The sequence below is a fragment of the Oncorhynchus kisutch genome, linkage group LG29, assembly GCF_002021735.2.
Source record: "Oncorhynchus kisutch isolate 150728-3 linkage group LG29, Okis_V2, whole genome shotgun sequence".
Taxonomy (NCBI): Eukaryota; Metazoa; Chordata; class Actinopteri; order Salmoniformes; family Salmonidae; genus Oncorhynchus; species Oncorhynchus kisutch.
In genome coordinates, this window is record NC_034202.2 from 41,966,262 (window position 1) to 41,993,826 (window position 27,565).

Here is a 27,565-nt window from a genome sequence, read left to right on the forward strand (position 1 = left end):
CACTATTACATACCACCATCTATATACCACTATTAAATACCATCAACTAACATCTATATACCACTATTACATACCACTATCTATATACCACCATCTATATACCACTATTACACACCACCATCTATATACCACTATTATATACCACCATCTATATACCACTATTACATACCACCATCTATATACCACTATTACACACCACCAACTATATACCACTATTACATACCACCATCTATATACCACTATCTATATACTACTAATACAGACCACCAACTATATACCACTATTACACACACCAACTATACACCACTAATACATACCACCAATCACCATCTATATACCACTATTACACACCACCATCTATATACCACTATTACATACCACCATCTAGATACCACTATTACATACCATCATCTATATACCACTATTACATACCATCATCTATATACCACTATTACATACCACCATCTAGATACCAATATTACATACCACCATCTATATACCACTATTAAATACCATCAACTAACATCTATATACCACTATTACATACCACTATTACACACCACCATCTAGATACCACTATTACATACCATCATCTATATACCACTATTACATACCACCATCTAGATACCACTATTACACACCACCATCTATATACCACTATTACATACCACCATCTAGATACCACTATTACTTACCATCATCTATATACCACTATTACATACCATCATCTATATACCACTATTACATACCACCATCTAGATACCAATATTACATACGATCATCTATATACCACTATTACATACCACCATCTAGATACCACTATTACATACCATCATCTATATACTACTATTACATACCATCATCTATATACCACTATTACATACCGCCATCTCTATACCACTATTACACACCACCATCTATATACCACTATTACACACCACCAACTATATACCACTATTAAATACCACCAACTAACATCTATATACCACTATTAAATACCACCAACTAACATCTATATACCCCTATTACACACCACCAACTATATACCACTATTAAATACCACCAACTAACATCTATATACCACTATTACACACCACCAACTATATACCACTATTAAATACCACCAACTAACATCTATATACCCCTATTACAACACCACCAACTATATACCACTATTAAATACCACCAACTAACATCTATATACCACTATTACACACCACCAACTATATACCACTATTAAATACCACCATCTATATACCACTATTACACACCACCAACTATATACCACTATTACACACCACCATCTATATACCACTATTACACACCACCATCTATATACCACTATTACATACCACCAACCACCATCTATATACCAGTATTAAATACCACCAACTAACATCTATATACCCCTATTACACACCACCAACTATATACCACTATTAAATACCACCAACTAACATCTATATACCACTATTACACACCACCAACTATATACCACTATTATATACCACCATCTATATACCACTATTATATACCACCATCTATATACCACTATTACACACCACCATCTATATACCACTATTACATACCACCAACCACCATCTATATACCAGTATTAAATACCATCATCTATATACCCCTATTACACAGCACCAACTATATACCACTATTAAATACCACCAACTAACATCTATATACCACTATTACACACCACCAACTATATACAACTATTAAATACCACCAACCACCAACTATATACCACTATTATATACCACCATCTATATACCACTATTATATACCATTATTACATACCACCATCTAGATACCACTATTACATACCACCATCTATATACCACTATTACATACCACCACCTAGATACCACTATTACATACCATCACATATATACCACTATTACATACCACCATCTAGATACCATTATTACATACCACCATCTAGATACCACTATTACATACCATCATCTATATACCACTATTACACACCACCAACTATATACCACTATTAAATACCACCAACTAACATCTATATACCACTATTAAATACCACCAACTAACATCTATATACCCCTATTACACACCACCAACTATATACCACTATTAAATACCACCAACTAACATCTATATACCACTATTACACACCACCAACTATATACCACTATTAAATACCACCAACTAACATCTATATACCCCTATTACACACCACCAACTATATACCACTATTAAATACCACCAACTAACATCTATATACCACTATTACACACCACCAACTATATACCACTATTAAATACCACCATCTATATACCACTATTACACACCACCATCTATATACCACTATTACATACCACCATCTATATACCACTATTAAATACCACCAACCACCATCTATATACCAGTATTAAATACCATCATCTATATACCACTATTACATACCACCAACCACCATCTATATACCACTATTATATACCACCATCTAAATACCACTATTATATACCACCATCTATACACCACTATTACATACCACCATCTATATACCACTATTAAATACCATCAACTAACATCTATATACCACTATTACATACCACTATCTATATACCACCATCTATATACCACTATTACACACCACCATCTATATACCACTATTATATACCACCATCTATATACCACTATTACATACCACCATCTATATACCACTATTACATACCACCATCTATATACCACTATTACATACCACCATCTATATACCACTATTACACACCACCAACTATATACCACTATTACATACCACCATCTATATACCACTATCTATATACTACTAATACAGACCACCAACTATATACCACTATTACACACACCAACTATACACCACTAATACATACCACCAATCACCATCTATATACCACTATTGCATACCACCATCTATATACCACTATTACATACCACCATCTATATGCCACTATTACACACCACCATCTAGATACCACTATTACATACCACCAACTATATACCACTATTACATACCACCATCTAGATACCACTATTATACACTACCATCTATATACCACTATTACACACCACCATCTAGATACCACTATTACATACCATCATCTATATACCACTATTACATACCACCATCTAGATACCACTATTACACACCACCAACTATATACCACTATTACATACCACCATCTAGATACCACTATTACATACCATCATCTATGTACCACTATTACATACCATCATCTATATACCACTATTACATACCACCATCTAGATACCAATATTACATACCATCATCTATATACCACTATTACATACCACCATCTAGATACCACTATTACATACCATCATCTATATACTACTATTACATACCATCATCTATATACCACTATTACATACTGCCATCTCTATACCACTATTACACACCACCATCTATATACCACTATTACACACCACCAACTATATACCACTATTAAATACCACCAACTAACATCTATATACCACTATTAAATACCACCAACTAACATCTATATACCCCTATTACACACCACCAACTATATACCACTATTAAATACCACCAACTAACATCTATATACCACTATTACACACCACCAACTATATACCACTATTAAATACCACCAACTAACATCTATATACCACTATTACACACCACCAACTATATACCACTATTAAATACCACCATCTATATACCACTATTACACACCACCATCTATATACCACTATTACACACCACCATCTATATACCACTATTACATACCACCATCTATATACCACTATTAAATACCACCAACTAACATCTATATACCACTATTATATACCACCATCTATATACCACTATTATATACCACCAACCACCATCAATATACCAGTATTAAATACCATCATCTATATACCACTATTACATACCACCAACCACCATCTAAATACCACTATTATATACCACCATCTATACACCACTATTACATACCACCATCTATATACCACTATTAAATACCATCAACTAACATCTATATACCACTATTACATACCACTATCTATATACCACCATCTATATACCACTATTACACACCACCATCTATATACCACTATTATATACCACCATCTATATACCACTATTACATACCACCATCTATATACCACTATTACACACCACCAACTATATACCACTATTACATACCACCATCTATATACCACTATCTATATACTACTAATACAGACCACCAACTATATACCACTATTACACACACCAACTATACACCACTAATACATACCACCAATCACCATCTATATACCACTATTACACACCACCATCTATATACCACTATTACATACCACCATCTAGATACCACTATTACATACCATCATCTATATACCACTATTACATACCATCATCTATATACCACTATTACATACCACCATCTAGATACCAATATTACATACCACCATCTATATACCACTATTAAATACCATCAACTAACATCTATATACCACTATTACATACCACTATTACACACCACCATCTAGATACCACTATTACATACCATCATCTATATACCACTATTACATACCACCATCTAGATACCACTATTACACACCACCATCTATATACCACTATTACATACCACCATCTAGATACCACTATTACTTACCATCATCTATATACCACTATTACATACCATCATCTATATACCACTATTACATACCACCATCTAGATACCAATATTACATACGATCATCTATATACCACTATTACATACCACCATCTAGATACCACTATTACATACCATCATCTATATACTACTATTACATACCATCATCTATATACCACTATTACATACCGCCATCTCTATACCACTATTACACACCACCATCTATATACCACTATTACACACCACCAACTATATACCACTATTAAATACCACCAACTAACATCTATATACCACTATTAAATACCACCAACTAACATCTATATACCCCTATTACACACCACCAACTATATACCACTATTAAATACCACCAACTAACATCTATATACCACTATTACACACCACCAACTATATACCACTATTAAATACCACCAACTAACATCTATATACCCCTATTACACACCACCAACTATATACCACTATTAAATACCACCAACTAACATCTATATACCACTATTACACACCACCAACTATATACCACTATTAAATACCACCATCTATATACCACTATTACACACCACCAACTATATACCACTATTACACACCACCATCTATATACCACTATTACACACCACCATCTATATACCACTATTACATACCACCAACCACCATCTATATACCAGTATTAAATACCACCAACTAACATCTATATACCCCTATTACACACCACCAACTATATACCACTATTAAATACCACCAACTAACATCTATATACCACTATTACACACCACCAACTATATACCACTATTATATACCACCATCTATATACCACTATTATATACCACCATCTATATACCACTATTACACACCACCATCTATATACCACTATTACATACCACCAACCACCATCTATATACCAGTATTAAATACCATCATCTATATACCCCTATTACACAGCACCAACTATATACCACTATTAAATACCACCAACTAACATCTATATACCACTATTACACACCACCAACTATATACAACTATTAAATACCACCAACCACCAACTATATACCACTATTATATACCACCATCTATATACCACTATTATATACCATTATTACATACCACCATCTAGATACCACTATTACATACCACCATCTATATACCACTATTACATACCACCACCTAGATACCACTATTACATACCATCACATATATACCACTATTACATACCACCATCTAGATACCATTATTACATACCACCATCTAGATACCACTATTACATACCATCATCTATATACCACTATTACACACCACCAACTATATACCACTATTAAATACCACCAACTAACATCTATATACCACTATTAAATACCACCAACTAACATCTATATACCCCTATTACACACCACCAACTATATACCACTATTAAATACCACCAACTAACATCTATATACCACTATTACACACCACCAACTATATACCACTATTAAATACCACCAACTAACATCTATATACCCCTATTACACACCACCAACTATATACCACTATTAAATACCACCAACTAACATCTATATACCACTATTACACACCACCAACTATATACCACTATTAAATACCACCATCTATATACCACTATTACACACCACCATCTATATACCACTATTACATACCACCATCTATATACCACTATTAAATACCACCAACCACCATCTATATACCAGTATTAAATACCATCATCTATATACCACTATTACATACCACCAACCACCATCTATATACCACTATTATATACCACCATCTAAATACCACTATTATATACCACCATCTATACACCACTATTACATACCACCATCTATATACCACTATTAAATACCATCAACTAACATCTATATACCACTATTACATACCACTATCTATATACCACCATCTATATACCACTATTACACACCACCATCTATATACCACTATTATATACCACCATCTATATACCACTATTACATACCACCATCTATATACCACTATTACATACCACCATCTATATACCACTATTACATACCACCATCTATATACCACTATTACACACCACCAACTATATACCACTATTACATACCACCATCTATATACCACTATCTATATACTACTAATACAGACCACCAACTATATACCACTATTACACACACCAACTATACACCACTAATACATACCACCAATCACCATCTATATACCACTATTGCATACCACCATCTATATACCACTATTACATACCACCATCTATATGCCACTATTACACACCACCATCTAGATACCACTATTACATACCACCAACTATATACCACTATTACATACCACCATCTAGATACCACTATTATACACTACCATCTATATACCACTATTACACACCACCATCTAGATACCACTATTACATACCATCATCTATATACCACTATTACATACCACCATCTAGATACCACTATTACACACCACCAACTATATACCACTATTACATACCACCATCTAGATACCACTATTACATACCATCATCTATGTACCACTATTACATACCATCATCTATATACCACTATTACATACCACCATCTAGATACCAATATTACATACCATCATCTATATACCACTATTACATACCACCATCTAGATACCACTATTACATACCATCATCTATATACTACTATTACATACCATCATCTATATACCACTATTACATACTGCCATCTCTATACCACTATTACACACCACCATCTATATACCACTATTACACACCACCAACTATATACCACTATTAAATACCACCAACTAACATCTATATACCACTATTAAATACCACCAACTAACATCTATATACCCCTATTACACACCACCAACTATATACCACTATTAAATACCACCAACTAACATCTATATACCACTATTACACACCACCAACTATATACCACTATTAAATACCACCAACTAACATCTATATACCACTATTACACACCACCAACTATATACAACTATGAAATGCCACCAACTAACATCTATATACCACTATTACACACCACCAACTATATACCACTATTAAATACCACCAACTAACATCTATATACCCCTATTACACACCACCAACTATATACCACTATTAAATACCACCAACTAACATCTATATACCACTATTACACACCACCAACTATATACCACTATTAAATACCACCAACTAACATCTATATACCACTATTACACACCACCAACTATATACCACTATTAAATACCACCATCTATATACCACTATTACACACCACCATCTATATACCACTATTACACACCACCATCTATATACCACTATTACATACCACCATCTATATACCACTATTAAATACCACCAACTAACATCTATATACCACTATTATATACCACCATCTATATACCACTATTATATACCACCAACCACCATCAATATACCAGTATTAAATACCATCATCTATATACCACTATTACATACCACCAACCACCATCTAAATACCACTATTATATACCACCATCTATACACCACTATTACATACCACCATCTATATACCACTATTAAATACCATCAACTAACATCTATATACCACTATTACATACCACTATCTATATACCACCATCTATATACCACTATTACACACCACCATCTATATACCACTATTATATACCACCATCTATATACCACTATTACATACCACCATCTATATACCACTATTACACACCACCAACTATATACCACTATTACATACCACCATCTATATACCACTATCTATATACTACTAATACAGACCACCAACTATATACCACTATTACACACACCAACTATACACCACTAATACATACCACCAATCACCATCTATATACCACTATTACACACCACCATCTATATACCACTATTACATACCACCATCTAGATACCACTATTACATACCATCATCTATATACCACTATTACATACCATCATCTATATACCACTATTACATACCACCATCTAGATACCAATATTACATACCACCATCTATATACCACTATTAAATACCATCAACTAACATCTATATACCACTATTACATACCACTATTACACACCACCATCTAGATACCACTATTACATACCATCATCTATATACCACTATTACATACCACCATCTAGATACCACTATTACACACCACCATCTATATACCACTATTACATACCACCATCTAGATACCACTATTACTTACCATCATCTATATACCACTATTACATACCATCATCTATATACCACTATTACATACCACCATCTAGATACCAATATTACATACGATCATCTATATACCACTATTACATACCACCATCTAGATACCACTATTACATACCATCATCTATATACTACTATTACATACCATCATCTATATACCACTATTACATACCGCCATCTCTATACCACTATTACACACCACCATCTATATACCACTATTACACACCACCAACTATATACCACTATTAAATACCACCAACTAACATCTATATACCACTATTAAATACCACCAACTAACATCTATATACCCCTATTACACACCACCAACTATATACCACTATTAAATACCACCAACTAACATCTATATACCACTATTACACACCACCAACTATATACCACTATTAAATACCACCAACTAACATCTATATACCCCTATTACACACCACCAACTATATACCACTATTAAATACCACCAACTAACATCTATATACCACTATTACACACCACCAACTATATACCACTATTAAATACCACCATCTATATACCACTATTACACACCACCAACTATATACCACTATTACACACCACCATCTATATACCACTATTACACACCACCATCTATATACCACTATTACATACCACCAACCACCATCTATATACCAGTATTAAATACCACCAACTAACATCTATATACCCCTATTACACACCACCAACTATATACCACTATTAAATACCACCAACTAACATCTATATACCACTATTACACACCACCAACTATATACCACTATTATATACCACCATCTATATACCACTATTATATACCACCATCTATATACCACTATTACACACCACCATCTATATACCACTATTACATACCACCAACCACCATCTATATACCAGTATTAAATACCATCATCTATATACCCCTATTACACAGCACCAACTATATACCACTATTAAATACCACCAACTAACATCTATATACCACTATTACACACCACCAACTATATACAACTATTAAATACCACCAACCACCAACTATATACCACTATTATATACCACCATCTATATACCACTATTATATACCATTATTACATACCACCATCTAGATACCACTATTACATACCACCATCTATATACCACTATTACATACCACCACCTAGATACCACTATTACATACCATCACATATATACCACTATTACATACCACCATCTAGATACCATTATTACATACCACCATCTAGATACCACTATTACATACCATCATCTATATACCACTATTACACACCACCAACTATATACCACTATTAAATACCACCAACTAACATCTATATACCACTATTAAATACCACCAACTAACATCTATATACCCCTATTACACACCACCAACTATATACCACTATTAAATACCACCAACTAACATCTATATACCACTATTACACACCACCAACTATATACCACTATTAAATACCACCAACTAACATCTATATACCCCTATTACACACCACCAACTATATACCACTATTAAATACCACCAACTAACATCTATATACCACTATTACACACCACCAACTATATACCACTATTAAATACCACCATCTATATACCACTATTACACACCACCATCTATATACCACTATTACATACCACCATCTATATACCACTATTAAATACCACCAACCACCATCTATATACCAGTATTAAATACCATCATCTATATACCACTATTACATACCACCAACCACCATCTATATACCACTATTATATACCACCATCTAAATACCACTATTATATACCACCATCTATACACCACTATTACATACCACCATCTATATACCACTATTAAATACCATCAACTAACATCTATATACCACTATTACATACCACTATCTATATACCACCATCTATATACCACTATTACACACCACCATCTATATACCACTATTATATACCACCATCTATATACCACTATTACATACCACCATCTATATACCACTATTACATACCACCATCTATATACCACTATTACATACCACCATCTATATACCACTATTACACACCACCAACTATATACCACTATTACATACCACCATCTATATACCACTATCTATATACTACTAATACAGACCACCAACTATATACCACTATTACACACACCAACTATACACCACTAAGACATACCACCAATCACCATCTATATACCACTATTGCATACCACCATCTATATACCACTATTACATACCACCATCTATATGCCACTATTACACACCACCATCTAGATACCACTATTACATACCACCAACTATATACCACTATTACATACCACCATCTAGATACCACTATTATACACTACCATCTATATACCACTATTACACACCACCATCTAGATACCACTATTACATACCATCATCTATATACCACTATTACATACCACCATCTAGATACCACTATTACACACCACCAACTATATACCACTATTACATACCACCATCTAGATACCACTATTACATACCATCATCTATGTACCACTATTACATACCATCATCTATATACCACGATTACATACCACCATCTAGATACCAATATTACATACCATCATCTATATACCACTATTACATACCACCATCTAGATACCACTATTACATACCATCATCTATATACTGCTATTACATACCATCATCTATATACCACTATTACATACCGCCATCTCTATACCACTATTACACACCACCATCTATATACCACTATTACATACCATCATCTATATACCACTATTACATACCACCATCTATATACCATTATTACATACCACCATCTAGATACCACTATTACATACCACCATCTATATACCACTATTACATACCACCATCTAGATACCACTAAAACATACCATCATATATATACCACTATTACATACCACCATCTAGATACCACTATTACATACCATCATCTATATACTACTATTACATACCATCATCTATATACCACTATTACATACCACCATCTAGATACCACTATTACATACCATCATCTATATACCACTATTACATACCACCATCTAGATACCACTATTACATACCACCATCTAGATACCACTATTACATACCCCCATCTATATACCACTATTACATACCACCAACTAACATCTATATACCACTATTACATACCCCCTACTATATACCACTATTACATACCACCAACTAACATCTATATACCACTATTACATACCCCCAACTATATACCACTATTACATACCACCATATATATACCACTCTTATATACCACCAACTAACATCTGCAGTTAAAGTCAGAAGTTTACATACACTTAGGTTGGAGTCATTAAAACTTGTTTTTAAATGTTTTGAAAACACTAGATTTTTTGTTAACACTAGAAGCTTATTACCTAAAATGGATCAATTGAAGGTGTGGGTTCACAGCTCCAATCCAGATGTGTTGGTCATTACTGAGACGTGGTTAAGGAAGAGTGTTTTGAACACTGATGTTAACCTTTCTGGTTATAACCTTTTTCGGCAAGACAGATCTTCCGAAAGGTGGGGGAGTGGCAATCTAAACCAAGGATCACCTTCAGTGCTCAGTTGTCTCCACCAAGTCGTCCCCAAACAATTGGATTTGCTGGTTTTACTCATTCAACTTTCAAATAGATCTTTGTTGACTGTTGCTTGGTGTTATTGAGCACCATCAGCACTTGCCTGTCTTAATTTGACATGCTTAAAACCTCTTATTAAGGATTGCCCCTTTTTTCAATTTTCGCCTAAAATTACATACCCAAATCTATCTGCCTGTAGTTTAGACCCTGACGCAATGATCTGCATATTATTGGTACCATTTGAAAGGAAACACTTTGAAGTTTATGGAAATGTGAAAGGAATGTAGGAGAATATAACACAATAGATCTGGTAAAAGCTAATACAAAGAAAAAAACAACTGTTCTTTTGTAAAAAAAAATTGTACCATCATCTTTGAAATGCAAGAGAAAGGCCATAATGTATTATTCCAGCCCAGGTGCAATTTAGATTTTGGCCAGTAGATGGCATCAGTGTATGTGTAAAGATTTAGACAGATCCAATGAACCGTTGCCTTTCTGTTCAAAATGTTTTATCAAGACTGCCCAAATGTGCCAAATTTGTTTATTAATCATTTTTCATGTTCAAAATTGTACCCTCTCCTCAAACAATAGCATGGTATTATTTCACTTTAATAGCTACTGTAAATTGGACAGTGCAGTTAGATTAACAAGAATTTAAGCTTTCTGCCAATATCAGATATGTCTATGTCCTGGGAAATGTTTTTGCTACTTACAACCTCATGCTAATCGCATTAGCCTACGTTAGCTCAACCATGCCATGGAAGGGACACTGATCCCGAAGAAGTTTAAACCACCTGATCAAGTCCTAAAGCAATGGGACTCCGTAAATCTTTCTCAGATTATTACCAATTCCACAAGATATGACTCCAAACACCCAGAAAAGGGTACTCTCCTTGATGTTATTCTCACAAATAATCCTGTTATGTACGTATCAGCTGGTGTTTTCTGTAATGACCTTAGTGATCACTATTTTACAGCCTGTGTAATTTTGCTGGACCCCAGGAAGAGTAGCTGCTGCTTTGGCAGGAACTAATGGGGATCCATAATAAACCCCAGGAAGAGTATCTGCTGCTTTGACAGGAACTAATGGGGATCCATAATAAACCCCAGGAAGAGTAGCTGCTGCCTTGACAGGAACTAATGGGGATCCATAATAAACCCCAGGAAGAGTAGCTGCTGCTTTGGCAGGAACTAATGGGGATCCATAATAAACCCCAGGAAGAGTAGCTGCTGCCTTGGCAGGAACTAATGGGGATCCATAATAAACCCCAGGAAGAGTAGCTGCTGCCTTGGCAGGAACTAATGGGGATCCATAATAAACCCCAGGAAGAGTAGCTGCTGCCTTGGCAGGAACTAATGGGGATCCATAATAAATAAATAAATACAAATATACTTCAATGCTAATTTAAGTCTGTTTCTTTCCTAGCAGCTTAGTAGCCTTATTTATTAAGCTTTATATAACAAAATGACCTAGAGATTATTGTCTTTACATCTTTTGGCTTCAGAAGTAGGTTCAGACTGAACATTACTCACTCCGTTTTGTGTTGGATGGTATTTCCATGTATTTCTTCCACAGGTTTTGGTTTGTTACAAGGTTTTCTTCTTGATAATCGTTGGTAGTAACAGTCCATTTAGGAATTTTTGTCCAAAATCGAGGTTTCAGGTATGGATTTGTGATTTGGAATGAAGGTGTTGATAAGTCCTTGTGAAAGAATTCTAGTTTATCTAAATGTATCCAACTGGTATTATATCAGGAGCCCATGCTCTCTGTCTGTTCACTCTCTCTGTTGGTGATATGTTTTCTAAAAATGTTTTTTTAAATCCCAGTCCCCGCCCCCGCAGGAGGCCTTTTGCCATCTCTGTAAATAAGGAATTTATTCTTAATTCTTATGGATCCCTTCACCCCCATTCCCGGTCGGATCCCATTAACGGGACTGGACAACATTAGAGCGAAATTACAGCGAAAGCAGACCATGCGATTATCTGAGGACAGCACCCCGCATACAAACACATGAAAATCATATTTCAACCTGCCAGGCGCGACACAACACTCAGAAATAACGATATAATTATATTCATTCCTTACCTTTGAAGATCTTCTTCTGTTGGCACTCCAATATGTCCCACAAACATCACAAATGGTCCTTTTGTTCAATTAATTCCGTCGTTATATCCCCAAAATGTCAATTTATTTGGCGTGTTTGATTAAAAAAACACCAGTTCCAACTCGCCCGACATGACTACAAAGTATCTAATAAGTTACCTGTAAACTTTGTCCAAACATTTCCAACAACTTTCCTAATCCAACTTTAGGTATTTTAAAACGTAAATAATCGATACAATTTAAGACGGGATGAACTGTGTTCAATAGCGAATAAAATGAGTGGATGAGCGAATAAAAAAAGTGGATTGACCCACAGGTCACACGCCCCAAACAAAACAGTCCACTTGGATATACACCCAGAAAGGAAAGGGCTACTTCTTCATTACTCAAAGGAAAAACATCAACCAATTTCAAAAAACTGTTGACAGCTAGTGGAAGCGATAGCAACTGCAAGCATATTTCTAATAAAACTGGCTTGCCATAGAAATCGAATAGAAAACAGATTGACCTCAAAACTTTTTTTCCCTGGATGGATTGTGCTCGGGGTTTCACCTGTTATACTCACAGATATTATTCAAACAGTTGTAGAAACTTCAGAGTGTTTTCTATCCAAATCTACTAATAATATGCATATCCTAGCTTCTGGGCCTGAGTAGCAGGCTGTTTACTTTGGGCACGCTTTTCATCCGGACATGAAAATTCCGCCCCCTAGCCCAAAGAGGTTTTAACTGACTTGCCTAGTTAAATGAAGGTTAAATAAATACAAATAAAAACAGAATGGAGCTGAGTTTACCTTTCTGCCCAACATTTAATTTAAGGTGCTGCAGAGCTTTTTACTGTCATTCTTTATGTAATTTATCTTTGTTTCATAGTGTAGTTTCTTCTTCTTTGTATTCAGTTTAGTCACATGATTTCTTAATTTGTTGTACGTTTGCCAATCAGTTGGGCTGCCAGACTTATTTGCCATACCTCTCCCTCTCAACTATACAATTTTTCAACTCCTCATCAATTCAAGGGGAAAAACAGTTTTTTACAGTCATTTTTTAATGGGTGTGTGCTTATTAGTAACTGGGATAAGCAATTTCATAAATGTGTCAAGTGCAGCATCTGGTTGCTCCTCATTACACACCACAGACCAGCAAATATTCTTTACATCAACAACATATGAATCACTACAGAACAGGTTGCAGGCACTGGTTACAGTTTGAAGCTTTTTCTTGAGTGGGCAGCTTGATAAAAGCCAGTCAATATTTAAATCACCCAGAAAACATACCTCTCTGTTGATATCACATACATTATCAAGCATTTCACACATGTTATCCAGATAGTGACTGTTAGCACTTGGTCTATAGCAGCTTCCCATGAGAATGTGCTTTAGGTGAGGCAGATGAATCTGTAGCCATATGACTTCAACAGTATTTAACACGAGATCGTCTCTAATCTTTACAGGAATGTGGTTCTGAATATAAACAGCAACACCTCCACCTTTGGCATTTCTGTCTTTTCTGTAGATGTTATAACCATGTATTGCTACGATTGTACCATCAAAGGTGTTATCTAAGTGAGTTTCAGAGATAGTCAGAATATGAATGTAATCTGTTACTAGCATGTTACTGATTTCAGGAACCTTGTTCATTAACTATTTTTAGCACTTTTCTGGGATGCTTGATTGTTTTCATTGCTTTATTGGGAAGCTTAGCAGAAGTAGACATGCTGTCACGCCCTGGACAAAGAGAGGCTTTTATTCTCTATTTAGGCCAGGGTGTGACTAGGGTGGGCGTTCTATGTTCTTTTTTCTATGTTTTTGTATTTCTTTGTTTTTGGCCGGGTATGGTTCTCAATCAGGGACAGCTGTCTGTCGTTGTCTCTGATTGAGAACCATACTTAGGCAGCCTGTTTTCCCACTATGGGTTGTGGGTAGTTATTTTCTATTTAGTGTGTGTTGCATGTGACGGAGCTGTTTCGGTTGTGCCTTTTGTTACTTGGTTATCTAGTGTTCATTTATATTTAATAAAATGCCAAACATGTACCACGCTGCACCTTGGTCCTCACCTTCTTCCACCAACGACAGCTGTTACACATGCTCATGTTATTTCTGTTAGTGCAGGGTGAGCTGCACACAGTGGACTTCCTACTAGGGCACACCGCCTCAGTGCTAACAGTATAACTCTGGTTCATAGGCTCATGATTACTGCTTACAATAGCTGTAGGATCAGCAGAGGCATTCAGAGCAGTTAAAGGGACATCAATTAGGTTAGTTACATTGTGTCTACCAACGCCCCTGGTTTAATGTGCATTTGCTGAAGCATTATGACATCTCTGCATCACAATGGTAGGGATTAACTGAGCTGGGCTTGAGTCATTGATAAACCATTGCCTCAATGCAGCCTTATAATTCTGTGAAAGGATCCAGGAACCCAAATGATTTGGGTGGTTCCCATCGTCCTTATAAAACATGTTTTGTTTCCAAAAGGTGTTGAAATTGTCAACAAAAGTTACACCCATTGAGCTACAATAATCACATAGCCAGTTGTGAAGAGAGAGAATCCTGTTGAAGAGTACAATGCTACGATTCAGAGAGGGATCAGGGCCAGATATGATGGATCTTTTATATAGTGTCTAAGGAAGCCACTTCAGGCCTACTGTATAATCCTTGGCAAGCAAACAATTGCCTCAATGGAACTGTGATTGATCCAGTTGGTCCTGAAACAAGCATAGTAGATAGAGCTCCTACAGCTCTGGAACCATTCATTTACTTCTCCAGACAAAGAGGGCTCCATTGGAAAACTCATCTGGGATTAACTTTGTTAGCTTGATGTCTAGCAGTTTAGCTAGCAGTTTAGCTAGCTAGCTAAGGTTAACGGCTCTGTCAAGCAGGCTTCAAGCTGTCTGTTAAACGGGATTCCGGGACAAGAAATAGTGGGCCTAGTTGTTCAAAGCTAACCGCGTCGCGGAATTCATGCAAAAACAAGCTCAGTATTTATATCTAACGAAGAGTGGTTATTTTTGTGTTGTAAAAAAACTAACCGAGTGTTTCCAGCATACAGTGTCAATATACTTGTTAGCCTGTTGTTAGTCTGTTATTAGTCTGTTGTTAGTCTGTTATTAGTATGTTATTAGTCTGTTGTTAGTCTGTTATTAGTATGTTATTAGTCTGCTATTAGTCTGTTGTTAGTCTGTTATTAGTCTGTTATTAGTCTGTTATTAGTCTGTTGTTAGTCTGCTATTAGCCTGTTATTAGTCTGTTATTAGTATGTTATTAGTCTGTTATTAGTCTGCTATTAGTCTGTTGTTAGTCTGCTATTAGTCTGTTATTAGTCTGTTATTAGTCTGTTATTAGTTATTAGTCTGTTGTTAGTCTGTTGTTAGTCTGTTATTAGTCTGTTGTTAGTCTATTGTTAGTCTGTTATTAGTCTGTTGCTAGTCTGTTATTAGTCTGTTATTTGTCTGTTGTCAGCCTGTTATTATTCTGTTATTAGTCTGATATTAGTCTGCTATTAGTCTGTTATTAGTCTGTTGTTAGTCTGTTATTAGTCTGTTATTAGTCTGCTATTAGTCTGTTGTTAGTCTGTTGTCAGTCTGTTGTTAGTCTGTTATTAGTCTGTTATTAGTCTGTTGTCAGTCTGTTGTCAGTCTGTTATTAGTCTGCTATTAGTCTGTTGTTAGTCTGTTATTAGTCTGTTATTAGTCTGTTATTAGTCTGCTATTAGTCTGTTGTTAGTCTGCTATTAGTCTGTTATTAGTCTGTTATTAGTATGTTATTAGTCTGTTATTAGTCTGCTATTAGTCTGTTGTTAGTCTGCTATTAGTCTGTTATTTGTCTGTTATTAGTCTGTTATTAGTTATTAGTCTGTTGTTAGTCTGTTGTTAGTCTGTTATTAGTCTGTTATTAGTCTGTTGTTAGTATATTGTTAGTCTGTTATTAGTCTGTTATTAGTCTGTTGTTAGTCTGTTATTAGTCTGTTATTAGTCTGCTATTAGTCTGTTGTTAGTCTGCTATTAGTCTGTTGTTAGTCTGTTATTAGTCTGTTATTAGTCTGCTATTAGTCTGTGTATGAGCTAAATGGAGTAGAATGTGTGTGTGTACTCTATTTGCAGCCTTTTTATCAATCTCCGTGGAGCCAAACATTCTTTTGGATAAACTCCCACTGTTCCCTCTCCTCTCCCTGTCCTCGTTCATACCCTCACTCTCTATCCCCTTACTCACTCCCTCCCTCCCTCCATCTGCCTCACTCTCTCTTTCTCCTTCTGTCAGTCATTGAGTCATGATGGCGGAGCGGACGGTGCCTCATGCATATCCCATGAGTACTCAGTGTGAACTGAACTCTCCCAGAAGGATCTACGACCAGAACTTTGGAGAGGGTAGGAACCTCTCCCTCTCTCTGTCGCTTTCTGTCTGTCTCTCTGTCGCTCTCTGTCTGTCTTTGTCTCTCTGTGTGTTTTTAAATCAGAGGTGTATTTAGTTTGTGATCTAGCGAAAGCTACGCTATAAAACTATCACTGGATCACTGTCTGTAGCTAACATGCTATATCTCAGTACTAGTAATGAGTGGTGTGTGTGTGTGTGTGTCACTAGTCACTATAAATCCAAAACAAACAGAGATGAATGTCCAATATTGTTTTCCCCTGAACTAGGGAACCCCGCTCCTCAGAAGGACTGTGTGTATAAATAGAATGTCCAGCTGAACAGGGTTCCATAATAACCTATGGCAGCCTGGAACACACACGCAGGGCTGTAAAGCCTGCATAGAGACTAGGTATGGAAAAACATGTTTGATTTGAGGAGAGGCAGAAAAATAACAGGGGTGAGTTTCTCCTAAGCCTTGTAGCCAGAGGTATGTTTTCAGACCCACACACCATCCTAGAACAGCTGCACTGGGTTATATAGGAACTACTGTAAATATCTTACCCCCCCCCCCCATCCCTGAGATAACTATCAAACTAATGTAAACCTCTTTCCCCCCAGCCCTGAGAGAACTATCAAACTACTGTAAATCTCTTACCCCCCCCAGCCCTGAGAGAACTATCAAACTACTGTAAATCTCTTACCCCCCCCACCCCCAGCCCTGAGAGAACTATCAAACTACTGTAAATCTCTTACCCCCCCAGCCCTGAGAGAACTATCAAACTACTGTAAATCTCTTACCCCCCCCCACCCCCAGCCCTGAGAGAACTATCAAACTACTGTAAATCTCTTACCCCCCCAGCCCTGAGAGAACTATCAAACTACTGTAAATCTCTTCCCCCCCCCCAGCCCTGAGAGAACTATCAAACTACTGTAAATCTCCTACCCCCCCCCCCCCCCAGCCCTGAGAGAACTATCAAACTACTGTAAACCTCTTCTCCCCAGCCCTGAGAGAACTGTCAAACTACTGTAAATCTCTTCCCCCCCAGGCTGAGAGAACTATCAAACTACTGTAAATCTCTTTCCCCCCAGCCCTGAGAGAACTATCAAACTACTGTAAATCTCTCCCCCCCCCAGCCCCGAGAGAACAATCGAACTACTGTAAATCTGTAAATTCTATTATCTGACTCCTCCCCCAGCTGTATGATTCTGATATCTGACTCCTCCCCCAGCTCTTACCCCCCAGGACCTCCTCACCCCCACCCTGTATCATGGTTACTATGTCCGTCCAAGAATCACCAAGCAGCTAGGGCGGGGCTTCTCTGATATAGAGGCGGAGCCAGGGAAGTGGACCGTTCGATTGGACGTGTGTCAGTTCACTCCTGATGAAGTCACCGTTCGCACTGTCGACAACCTACTGGAGGTAAAGACTTCTAACCCCTGACCTCTAAAGAAATGGTTGATGGACATCAACAAATGAATACATACCATATGAAACACAACATAAAGTATCACACGTAATGGAGTGTCTCTGATTTACTTACAGAATAATATGAAATGCTGTAAGACCAGGTGGTTTTGAATGCCACTTTAGTCAACTTATTAGTGGTTGTCTCAGTGTTGGCCACTCTGGTCAACTTATTGAGTGGTTGTCCCAGTGTTGGCCACTCTGGTCAACTTATTGAGTGGTTGTCCCAGTGTTGACCACTCTAGTCAACTTATTGAGTGGTTGTCCCAGTGTTGGCCACTCTGGTCAACTTATTGAGGAGTTGTCCCAGTGTTGGCCACTCTGGTCAACTTATTGAGGAGTTGTCCCAGTGTTGGCCACTCTGGTCAACTTATTGAGGAGTTGTCCCAGTGTTGGCCACTCTGGTCAACTTATTGAGGAGTTGTCCCAGTGTTGGCCACTCTAGTCAACTTATTAGTGGTTGTCTCAGTGTTGGCCACTCTGGTCAACTTATTGAGTGGTTGTCCCAGTGTTGGCCACTCTGGTCAACTTATTGAGTGGTTGTCTCAGTGTTGGCCACTCTGGTCAACTTATTGAGTGGTTGTCCCAGTGTTGGCCACTCTAGTCAACTTATTGAGTGGTTGTCCCAGTGTTGGCTACTCTGGTCAACTTATTGAGGAGTTGTCCCAGTGTTGGCCACTCTGGTCAACTTATTGAGGAGTTGTCCCAGTGTTGGCCACTCTGGTCAACTTATTGAGGAGTTGTCCCAGTGTTTGCCACTCTAGTCAACTTATTAGTGGTTGTTCCTGTGTTGGCCACTTTGGTTTATTTATTGAGGAGTTGTCCCAGTGTTGGCCACTCTAGTCAACTTATTGAGTGGTTGTCCCAGTGTTGGCCACTCTAGTCTACTTATTGAGTCCCAGTGTTGGCCACTCTAGTCAACTTATTGGGTGGTTGTCCCAGTGTTGGCCACTCTAGTCAACTTATTGAGTGGTTGTCCCAGTGTTGGCCACTCTAGTCAACATAATTAGTGGTTGTCCCAGTGTTGGCCACTCTAGTCAACTTATTAGTGGTTGTCCCAGTGTTGGCCACTCTGGTCAACTTATTGAGTGGTTGTCCCAGGGTTGGCCACTCTAGTCAACTTATTGAGTGGTTGTCCCATTGTTGGCCACTCTAGTCAACTTATTGACGAGTTGTCCCAGTGTTGGCCACTCTAGTCAATTTATTGAGTGGTTGTCCCAGTGTTGGCCACTCTGGTGAACTTATTGAGGAGTTGTCCCAGTGTTGGCCACTCTGGTGAACTTATTGAGGAGTTGTCCCAGTGTTGGCCACTCTGGTCAATTTATTGAGGAGTTGTCCCAGTGTTTGCCACTCTAGTCAACTTATTAGTGGTTGTTCCTGTGTTGGCCACATTGGTTTATTTATTGAAGAGTTGTCCCAGTGTTGGCCACTCTAGTCAACTTATTGAGGAGTTGTCCCAGTGTTGGCCACTCTAGTCAACTTATTAGTGGTTGTCCCATTGTTGGCCACTCTAGTCAACTTATTGAGTGGTTGTCCCAGTGTTGGCCACTCTGGTCAACTTATTGAGTCCCAGTGTTGGCCATTCTGGTCAACTTATTAGTGGTTGTCCCAGTGTTGGCCACTCTAGTCAACTTATTGAGTGGTTGTCCCAGTGTTGGCCACTCTTGTCAACTTATTGAGTGGTTGTCCCAGTGTTGGCCACTCTTGTCAACTTATTGAGTGGTTGTCCCAGTGTTGGCCACTCTGGTCAACTTATTGAGGAGTTGTCCCAGTGTTGGCCACTCTGGTCAACTTATTGAGGAGTTGTCCCAGTGTTGGCCACTCTAGTCAACTTATTGAGTGGTTGTCCCATTGTTGGCCACTCTAGTCAACTTATTGAGTGGTTGTCCCAGTGTTGATCACTCTGGTCAACTTATTGAGTGGTTGTCCCATTGTTGACCACTCTAGTCAACTTATTGAGTGGTTGTCCCATTGTTGGCCACTCTAGTCAACTTATTGAGTGGTTGTCCCAGTGTTGGCCACTCTGGTCAACTTATTGAGTGGTTGTCCCAGTGTTGGCCACTCTGGTCAACTTATTGAGTGGTTGTCTCAGTGTTGGCCACTCTGGTCAACTTATTGAGTCCCAGTGTTGGCCACTCTAGTCAACTTATTGAGGAGTTGTCCCAGTGTTGGCCACTCTGGTCAACTTATTGAGTGGTTGTCTCAGTGTTGGCCACTCTGGTCAACTTATTGAGTCCCAGTGTTGGCCACTCTAGTCAACTTATTGAGTGGTTGTCCCATTGTTGGCCACTCTAGTCAACTTATTGAGTGGTTGTCCCAGTTGTGGCCACTCTGGTCAACTTATTGAGTCCCAGTGTTGGCCACTCTGGTCAACTTATTGCCCCCACCCCGTGAAGGGGTGCATCAGAGCGAGACTTCAAAATGGTCCTCAATGGCGATGCCCACGCTAAAAATACGTATATCATGCTCTATTCCCCTGACCCCTGACCTGTTACGCCTGACCTCAAACCCCTAATCAAACCTTCTGGAGTTAAAGACCTGTCTCTCTCTCTCCCTCTTCCTTGGTTCGATGTGGTGTGTGTTTGTGCGTGTGTGTGTGTGTGTGTCAGGTCAGTGGTAACCACTCCCAGAGACAAGATGTCCACGGGTTCATCAGTCGGTCGTTTACGAGGACCTACATACTTCCTGTGGGTGTCGACCCTCTACTGCTCTTCGTCGACCTATCACACGACGGCATCCTCTCTGTCTCCGCTCCCCGGACAACCCCCGACCCGCCCTCCTCACACACGCATATCATACACACACACACCGACAAGACAACCTAGTGACGACACACAGACACAACCAAAATACGACCTAGTGTCCTCTGTCATGGATCAACCCCAATTCCCCCTAGGATCAACCCCAACACCCTCTAGGATCAACCCCAACACCCTCTAGGATCAACTCCAACACCCTCTAGGATCAACCCCAATACCCTCTAGTGTCCTCTGTCATGGATCAACCCCAATACCCTCTAGGATCAACCCCAATTCCCCCTAGGATCAACCCCAACACCCTCTAGGATCAACCCCAATACCCCTAGTGTCCTCTGTCATGGATCAACCCCAATACCCCTAGTGTCCTCTGTCATGGATCAACCCCAATACCCTCTAGTGTCCTCTGTCATGGATCAACCCCAATACCCCCTAGTGTCCTCTGTCATGGAACAACCCCAATACCCCCTAGTGTCCTCTGTCATGGATCCACCCCAATACCCCCTAGTGTCCTCTGTCATGGATCAACCCCAATACCCCTAGTGTCCTCTATCATGGATCAACCCCAATACCCCCTAGTGTCCTCTGTCATGGATCAACCCCAATACCCTCTAGTGTCCTCTGTCATGGATCAACCCCAATACCCCCTAGTGTCCTCTGTCATGGATTAACCCCAATACCCCCTAGTGTCCTCTGTCATGGATGAACCCCAACACCCTCTAGGATCAACCCCAATACCCCCGAGTGTCCTCTGTCATGGATCAACCCCAACACCCTCTAGTGTCCTCTGTCATGGATCAACCCCAATACCCCCTAGTGTCCTCTGTCATGGATTAACCCCAATACCCCCTAGTGTCCTCTGTCATGGATTAACCCCAACACCCTCTAGGATCAACCCCAATACCCCCGAGTGTCCTCTGTCATGGATCAACCCCAACACCCTCTAGGATCAACCCCAATACCCCATAGTGTCCTCTGTCATGGATCAACCCCAATACCACCCGGAATGAGATATATGGAACGCAGACCTTGGGAGATAGAACAAGGAATGAAGACCGTGGGGGAAAGCAGAAGGAACAGAGACTGTGGGGGTTAGTAGACTGTGGGGGATAGGAGACTGGCGGATAGTAGAAGGAACGTAGACCATGGGGGATACTAGAAGGAACGTAGACCGTGGGAGACAGTAGAAGGAAGGTAGACCGTGGGAGATAGAGCAAGGACCGTAGACCGTGGGGGACAGTAGAAGGAAGGTAAACCGTGGTGAACAGTACAAGGAACGTAGACTGTAGGTGATAGCAGACTGTGGGGGATAGCAGACTGTAGGGGATAGCAGACTGTGGGGGATAGCAGACTGTAGGGGATAGCAGACTGTGGGGGATAGCAGACTGTAGGGGATAGCAGACTGCAGGGGATAGCAGACTGCGGGGGATGGCAGACTGTAGGGGATAGCAGACTGTAGGGGATAGCAGACTGTAGGGGATAGCAGACTGTGGGGCATAAGTCGCCATCATTGGTGCCCATTCAGCGATGCTGATCTAACATGGTGGATATTAATCAAGTCCGTCATGATTGATGTGTTCTATCAGGCCCACAATGTGGTTTCTACAATCCCATTGATGTGTTCTATCAGGCCCACAATGTGGTTTCTACAATCCCATTGATGTGTTCTATCAGGCCCACAATGTGGTTTCTACAATCCCATTGATGTGTTCTATCAGGCCCACAATGTGGTTTCTACAATCCCATTGATGTGTTCTATCAGGCCCACAATGTGGTTTCTACAATCCCATTGATGTGTTCTATCAGGCCCACAATGTGGTTTCTACAATCCCATTGATGTGTTCTATCAGGCCCACAATGTGGTTTCTACAATCCCATTGATGTGTTCTATCAGGCCCACAATGTGGTTTCTACAATCCCATTGATGTGTTCTATCAGGCCCACAATGTGGTTTCTACAATCCCATTGATGTGTTCTATCAGGCCCACAATGTGGTTTCTACAATCCCATTGATGTGTTCTATCAGGCCCACAATGTGGTTTCTACAATCCCATTGATGTGTTCTATCAGGCCCACAATGTGGTTTCTACAATCCCATTGATGTGTTCTATCAGGCCCACAATGTGGTTTCTACAATCCCATTGATGTGTTCTATCAGGCCCACAATGTGGTTTCTACAATCCCATTGATGTGTTCTATCAGGCCCACAATGTGGTTTCTACAATCCCATTGATGTGTTCTATCAGGCCCACAATGTGGTTTCTACAATCCCATTGATGTGTTCTATCAGGCCCACAATGTGGTTTCTACAATCCCATTGATGTGTTCTATCAGGCCCACAATGTGGTTTCTACAATCCCATTGATGTGTTCTATCAGGCCCACAATGTGGTTTCTACAATCCCATTGATGTGTTCTATCAGGCCCACAATGTGGTTTCTACAATCCCATTGATGTGTTCTATCAGGCCCACAATGTGGTTTCTACAATCCCATTGATGTGTTTGTCTGTTTTCGCTGCATAATATTTAGACATTTCTGAAGATGTATATTGTTGCTTAGTGATGCTCTAGTTTACAATAAAATATACCTATTGTTTTTGTAATAAACAATAGTGTTGTTTCTTAAACTAGAATATAGTCTAATGATCTCCATAGATCATAAATAAATGAATAAATAAGGATTGAGTTCTCGAATTGAATGGTTTATTAACCGGAACACATGCTACTGTTTGGTCTTAGCCTCCACCAAATTATTCCCAATTCAACACTCTGTTAAGATGTGAAAGATGCAGAACAATGCAAACATGGCAACACATCAAACCTGTAGTGCCCAGCGCCCTCCCCAGCCATCCGGCCGTTGCACCAACCCAAGGATGCCAGGCCCCCGAAACATTTCCTTCCTTTGATTGTCCGACAGAATATCAGAACACAGGCACATAACTGTCCAAGCGGGTTACTAGTCAATACAATTGTTTTGTGATCTTTTTAGATTGGTTCTGTGAATAATAAAAGTCAAGTTTAAAGACTAAGGGGATATCTGTGATTTCTGTAGTCTGGCTCTCTGCAGCGAGGATGTGTGTGTGTGTGTCTGTGTGTATTTAAAATAACTCAAGAAATCTGTCATTCATTTTGATGTTTTTGCCAAGGGTCATTTTACTAACTAAGATGCTTGGTGTTTCTCAAAGAAAAAAATGTGCATGAAAACAAGTCATCTGTTGTTGAATGTGGAAGAATCTGTTGAAGAATCCCTACTGTTGACCAATCACAGACGAAGGGGCGTAGACTTTGGGTCCTAACTTCGACTTGCCTCAGAAAAAATGAACAGCCGAAAAAAAAACTCACTAAGTCCAAAACGAACAAAAACGTCACAAAATGTCACCATAAGACATGCACAAACTATTTCTAACTGTTTCGGCTGTATATGTGAAAATGAGCATGCCGAAATGAAGTGCAAAGCACACTGGGTATTATTATTGGCCTTGTTTTGGGGAGGAGCTCATTAGAATATTACACAGCATGCTTTGCAATTGATAATTTTTACGTATACTGTACATTTACATGTAGTTAACTTATCACACCATAATGCCATCAGATTTCTGATACCGATGCAGGGTAAAAGGGAACCCAAAATTGTAAACCACTTGGTATAGAAAAGTATTTTGTATTTTGAAAATACAAATTACAGCTAAAATACCTAAATCCAGAACCAGTCAATAGTTTTAGAACACCGACTCATTCAAGGGTCTTTATTTTTACTATCTTCTACATTGTAGAATAATAGTGAAGACATCAACACTATGAAATAACACATATGGAATCAGGTAGTAACCAAAGAAGTGTTAAACAAATCAACAATATATTTCCTATTTGAGATTCTTCTAATAGCCACCCTTTGCCTTGACAGCTTTTTACACTCTTGGCATTCTCTCAACCAGCTTCATGAGGTAGTCACCGGGAATGCATTTCAATTAACAGGTGTGCCTGTTAATTGGTTGTGTTGTGACAAGGTAGGGGGGTATACAGAAGATAGCCGTATTTGGTAAAATACCAAGTCCATATTATGGCAAGAACAGCTCAAATAAGCAAACAGAAACGACAGTCCATCATTACTTTAAGACATGAAGTTCAGTCAATACGTAAAAATTCAAGAACTTTGTACTATTCTTCAAGTGCAGTCGCAACAACCTTCAAGCTATATGATGAAACTGGCTCTCATGTGGACCGCCACAGGAAAGGAAGACCCATAGTTACCTCTGCTGCAGAGGATAAGTTCATTAGAGTTACCAGCCTCAGAAATTGCAGCCCAAATAAATCCTTCACAGAGTTCAAGTAACAGACAAATCTCAAAAT

At 38.5% G+C, this 27,565-nt stretch overlaps 1 protein-coding gene across 1 annotated transcript; it reads left to right on the plus strand.

Moving 5' to 3' along the window:
* Window positions 1-18,873: 18,873 nt before the first annotated feature.
* hspb2 (heat shock protein, alpha-crystallin-related, b2) lies at window positions 18,874-26,244 on the plus strand. Its single transcript, XM_031809349.1, has 3 exons — window positions 18,874-19,008; window positions 20,224-20,414; window positions 23,069-26,244. Exons 1-3 carry the CDS (start codon window positions 18,912-18,914, stop codon window positions 23,282-23,284), a joined length of 504 nt encoding a protein of 167 aa, XP_031665209.1. The 5' UTR covers window positions 18,874-18,911; the 3' UTR covers window positions 23,285-26,244.
* The last annotated feature ends 1,321 nt before the right edge of the window (window positions 26,245-27,565 follow it).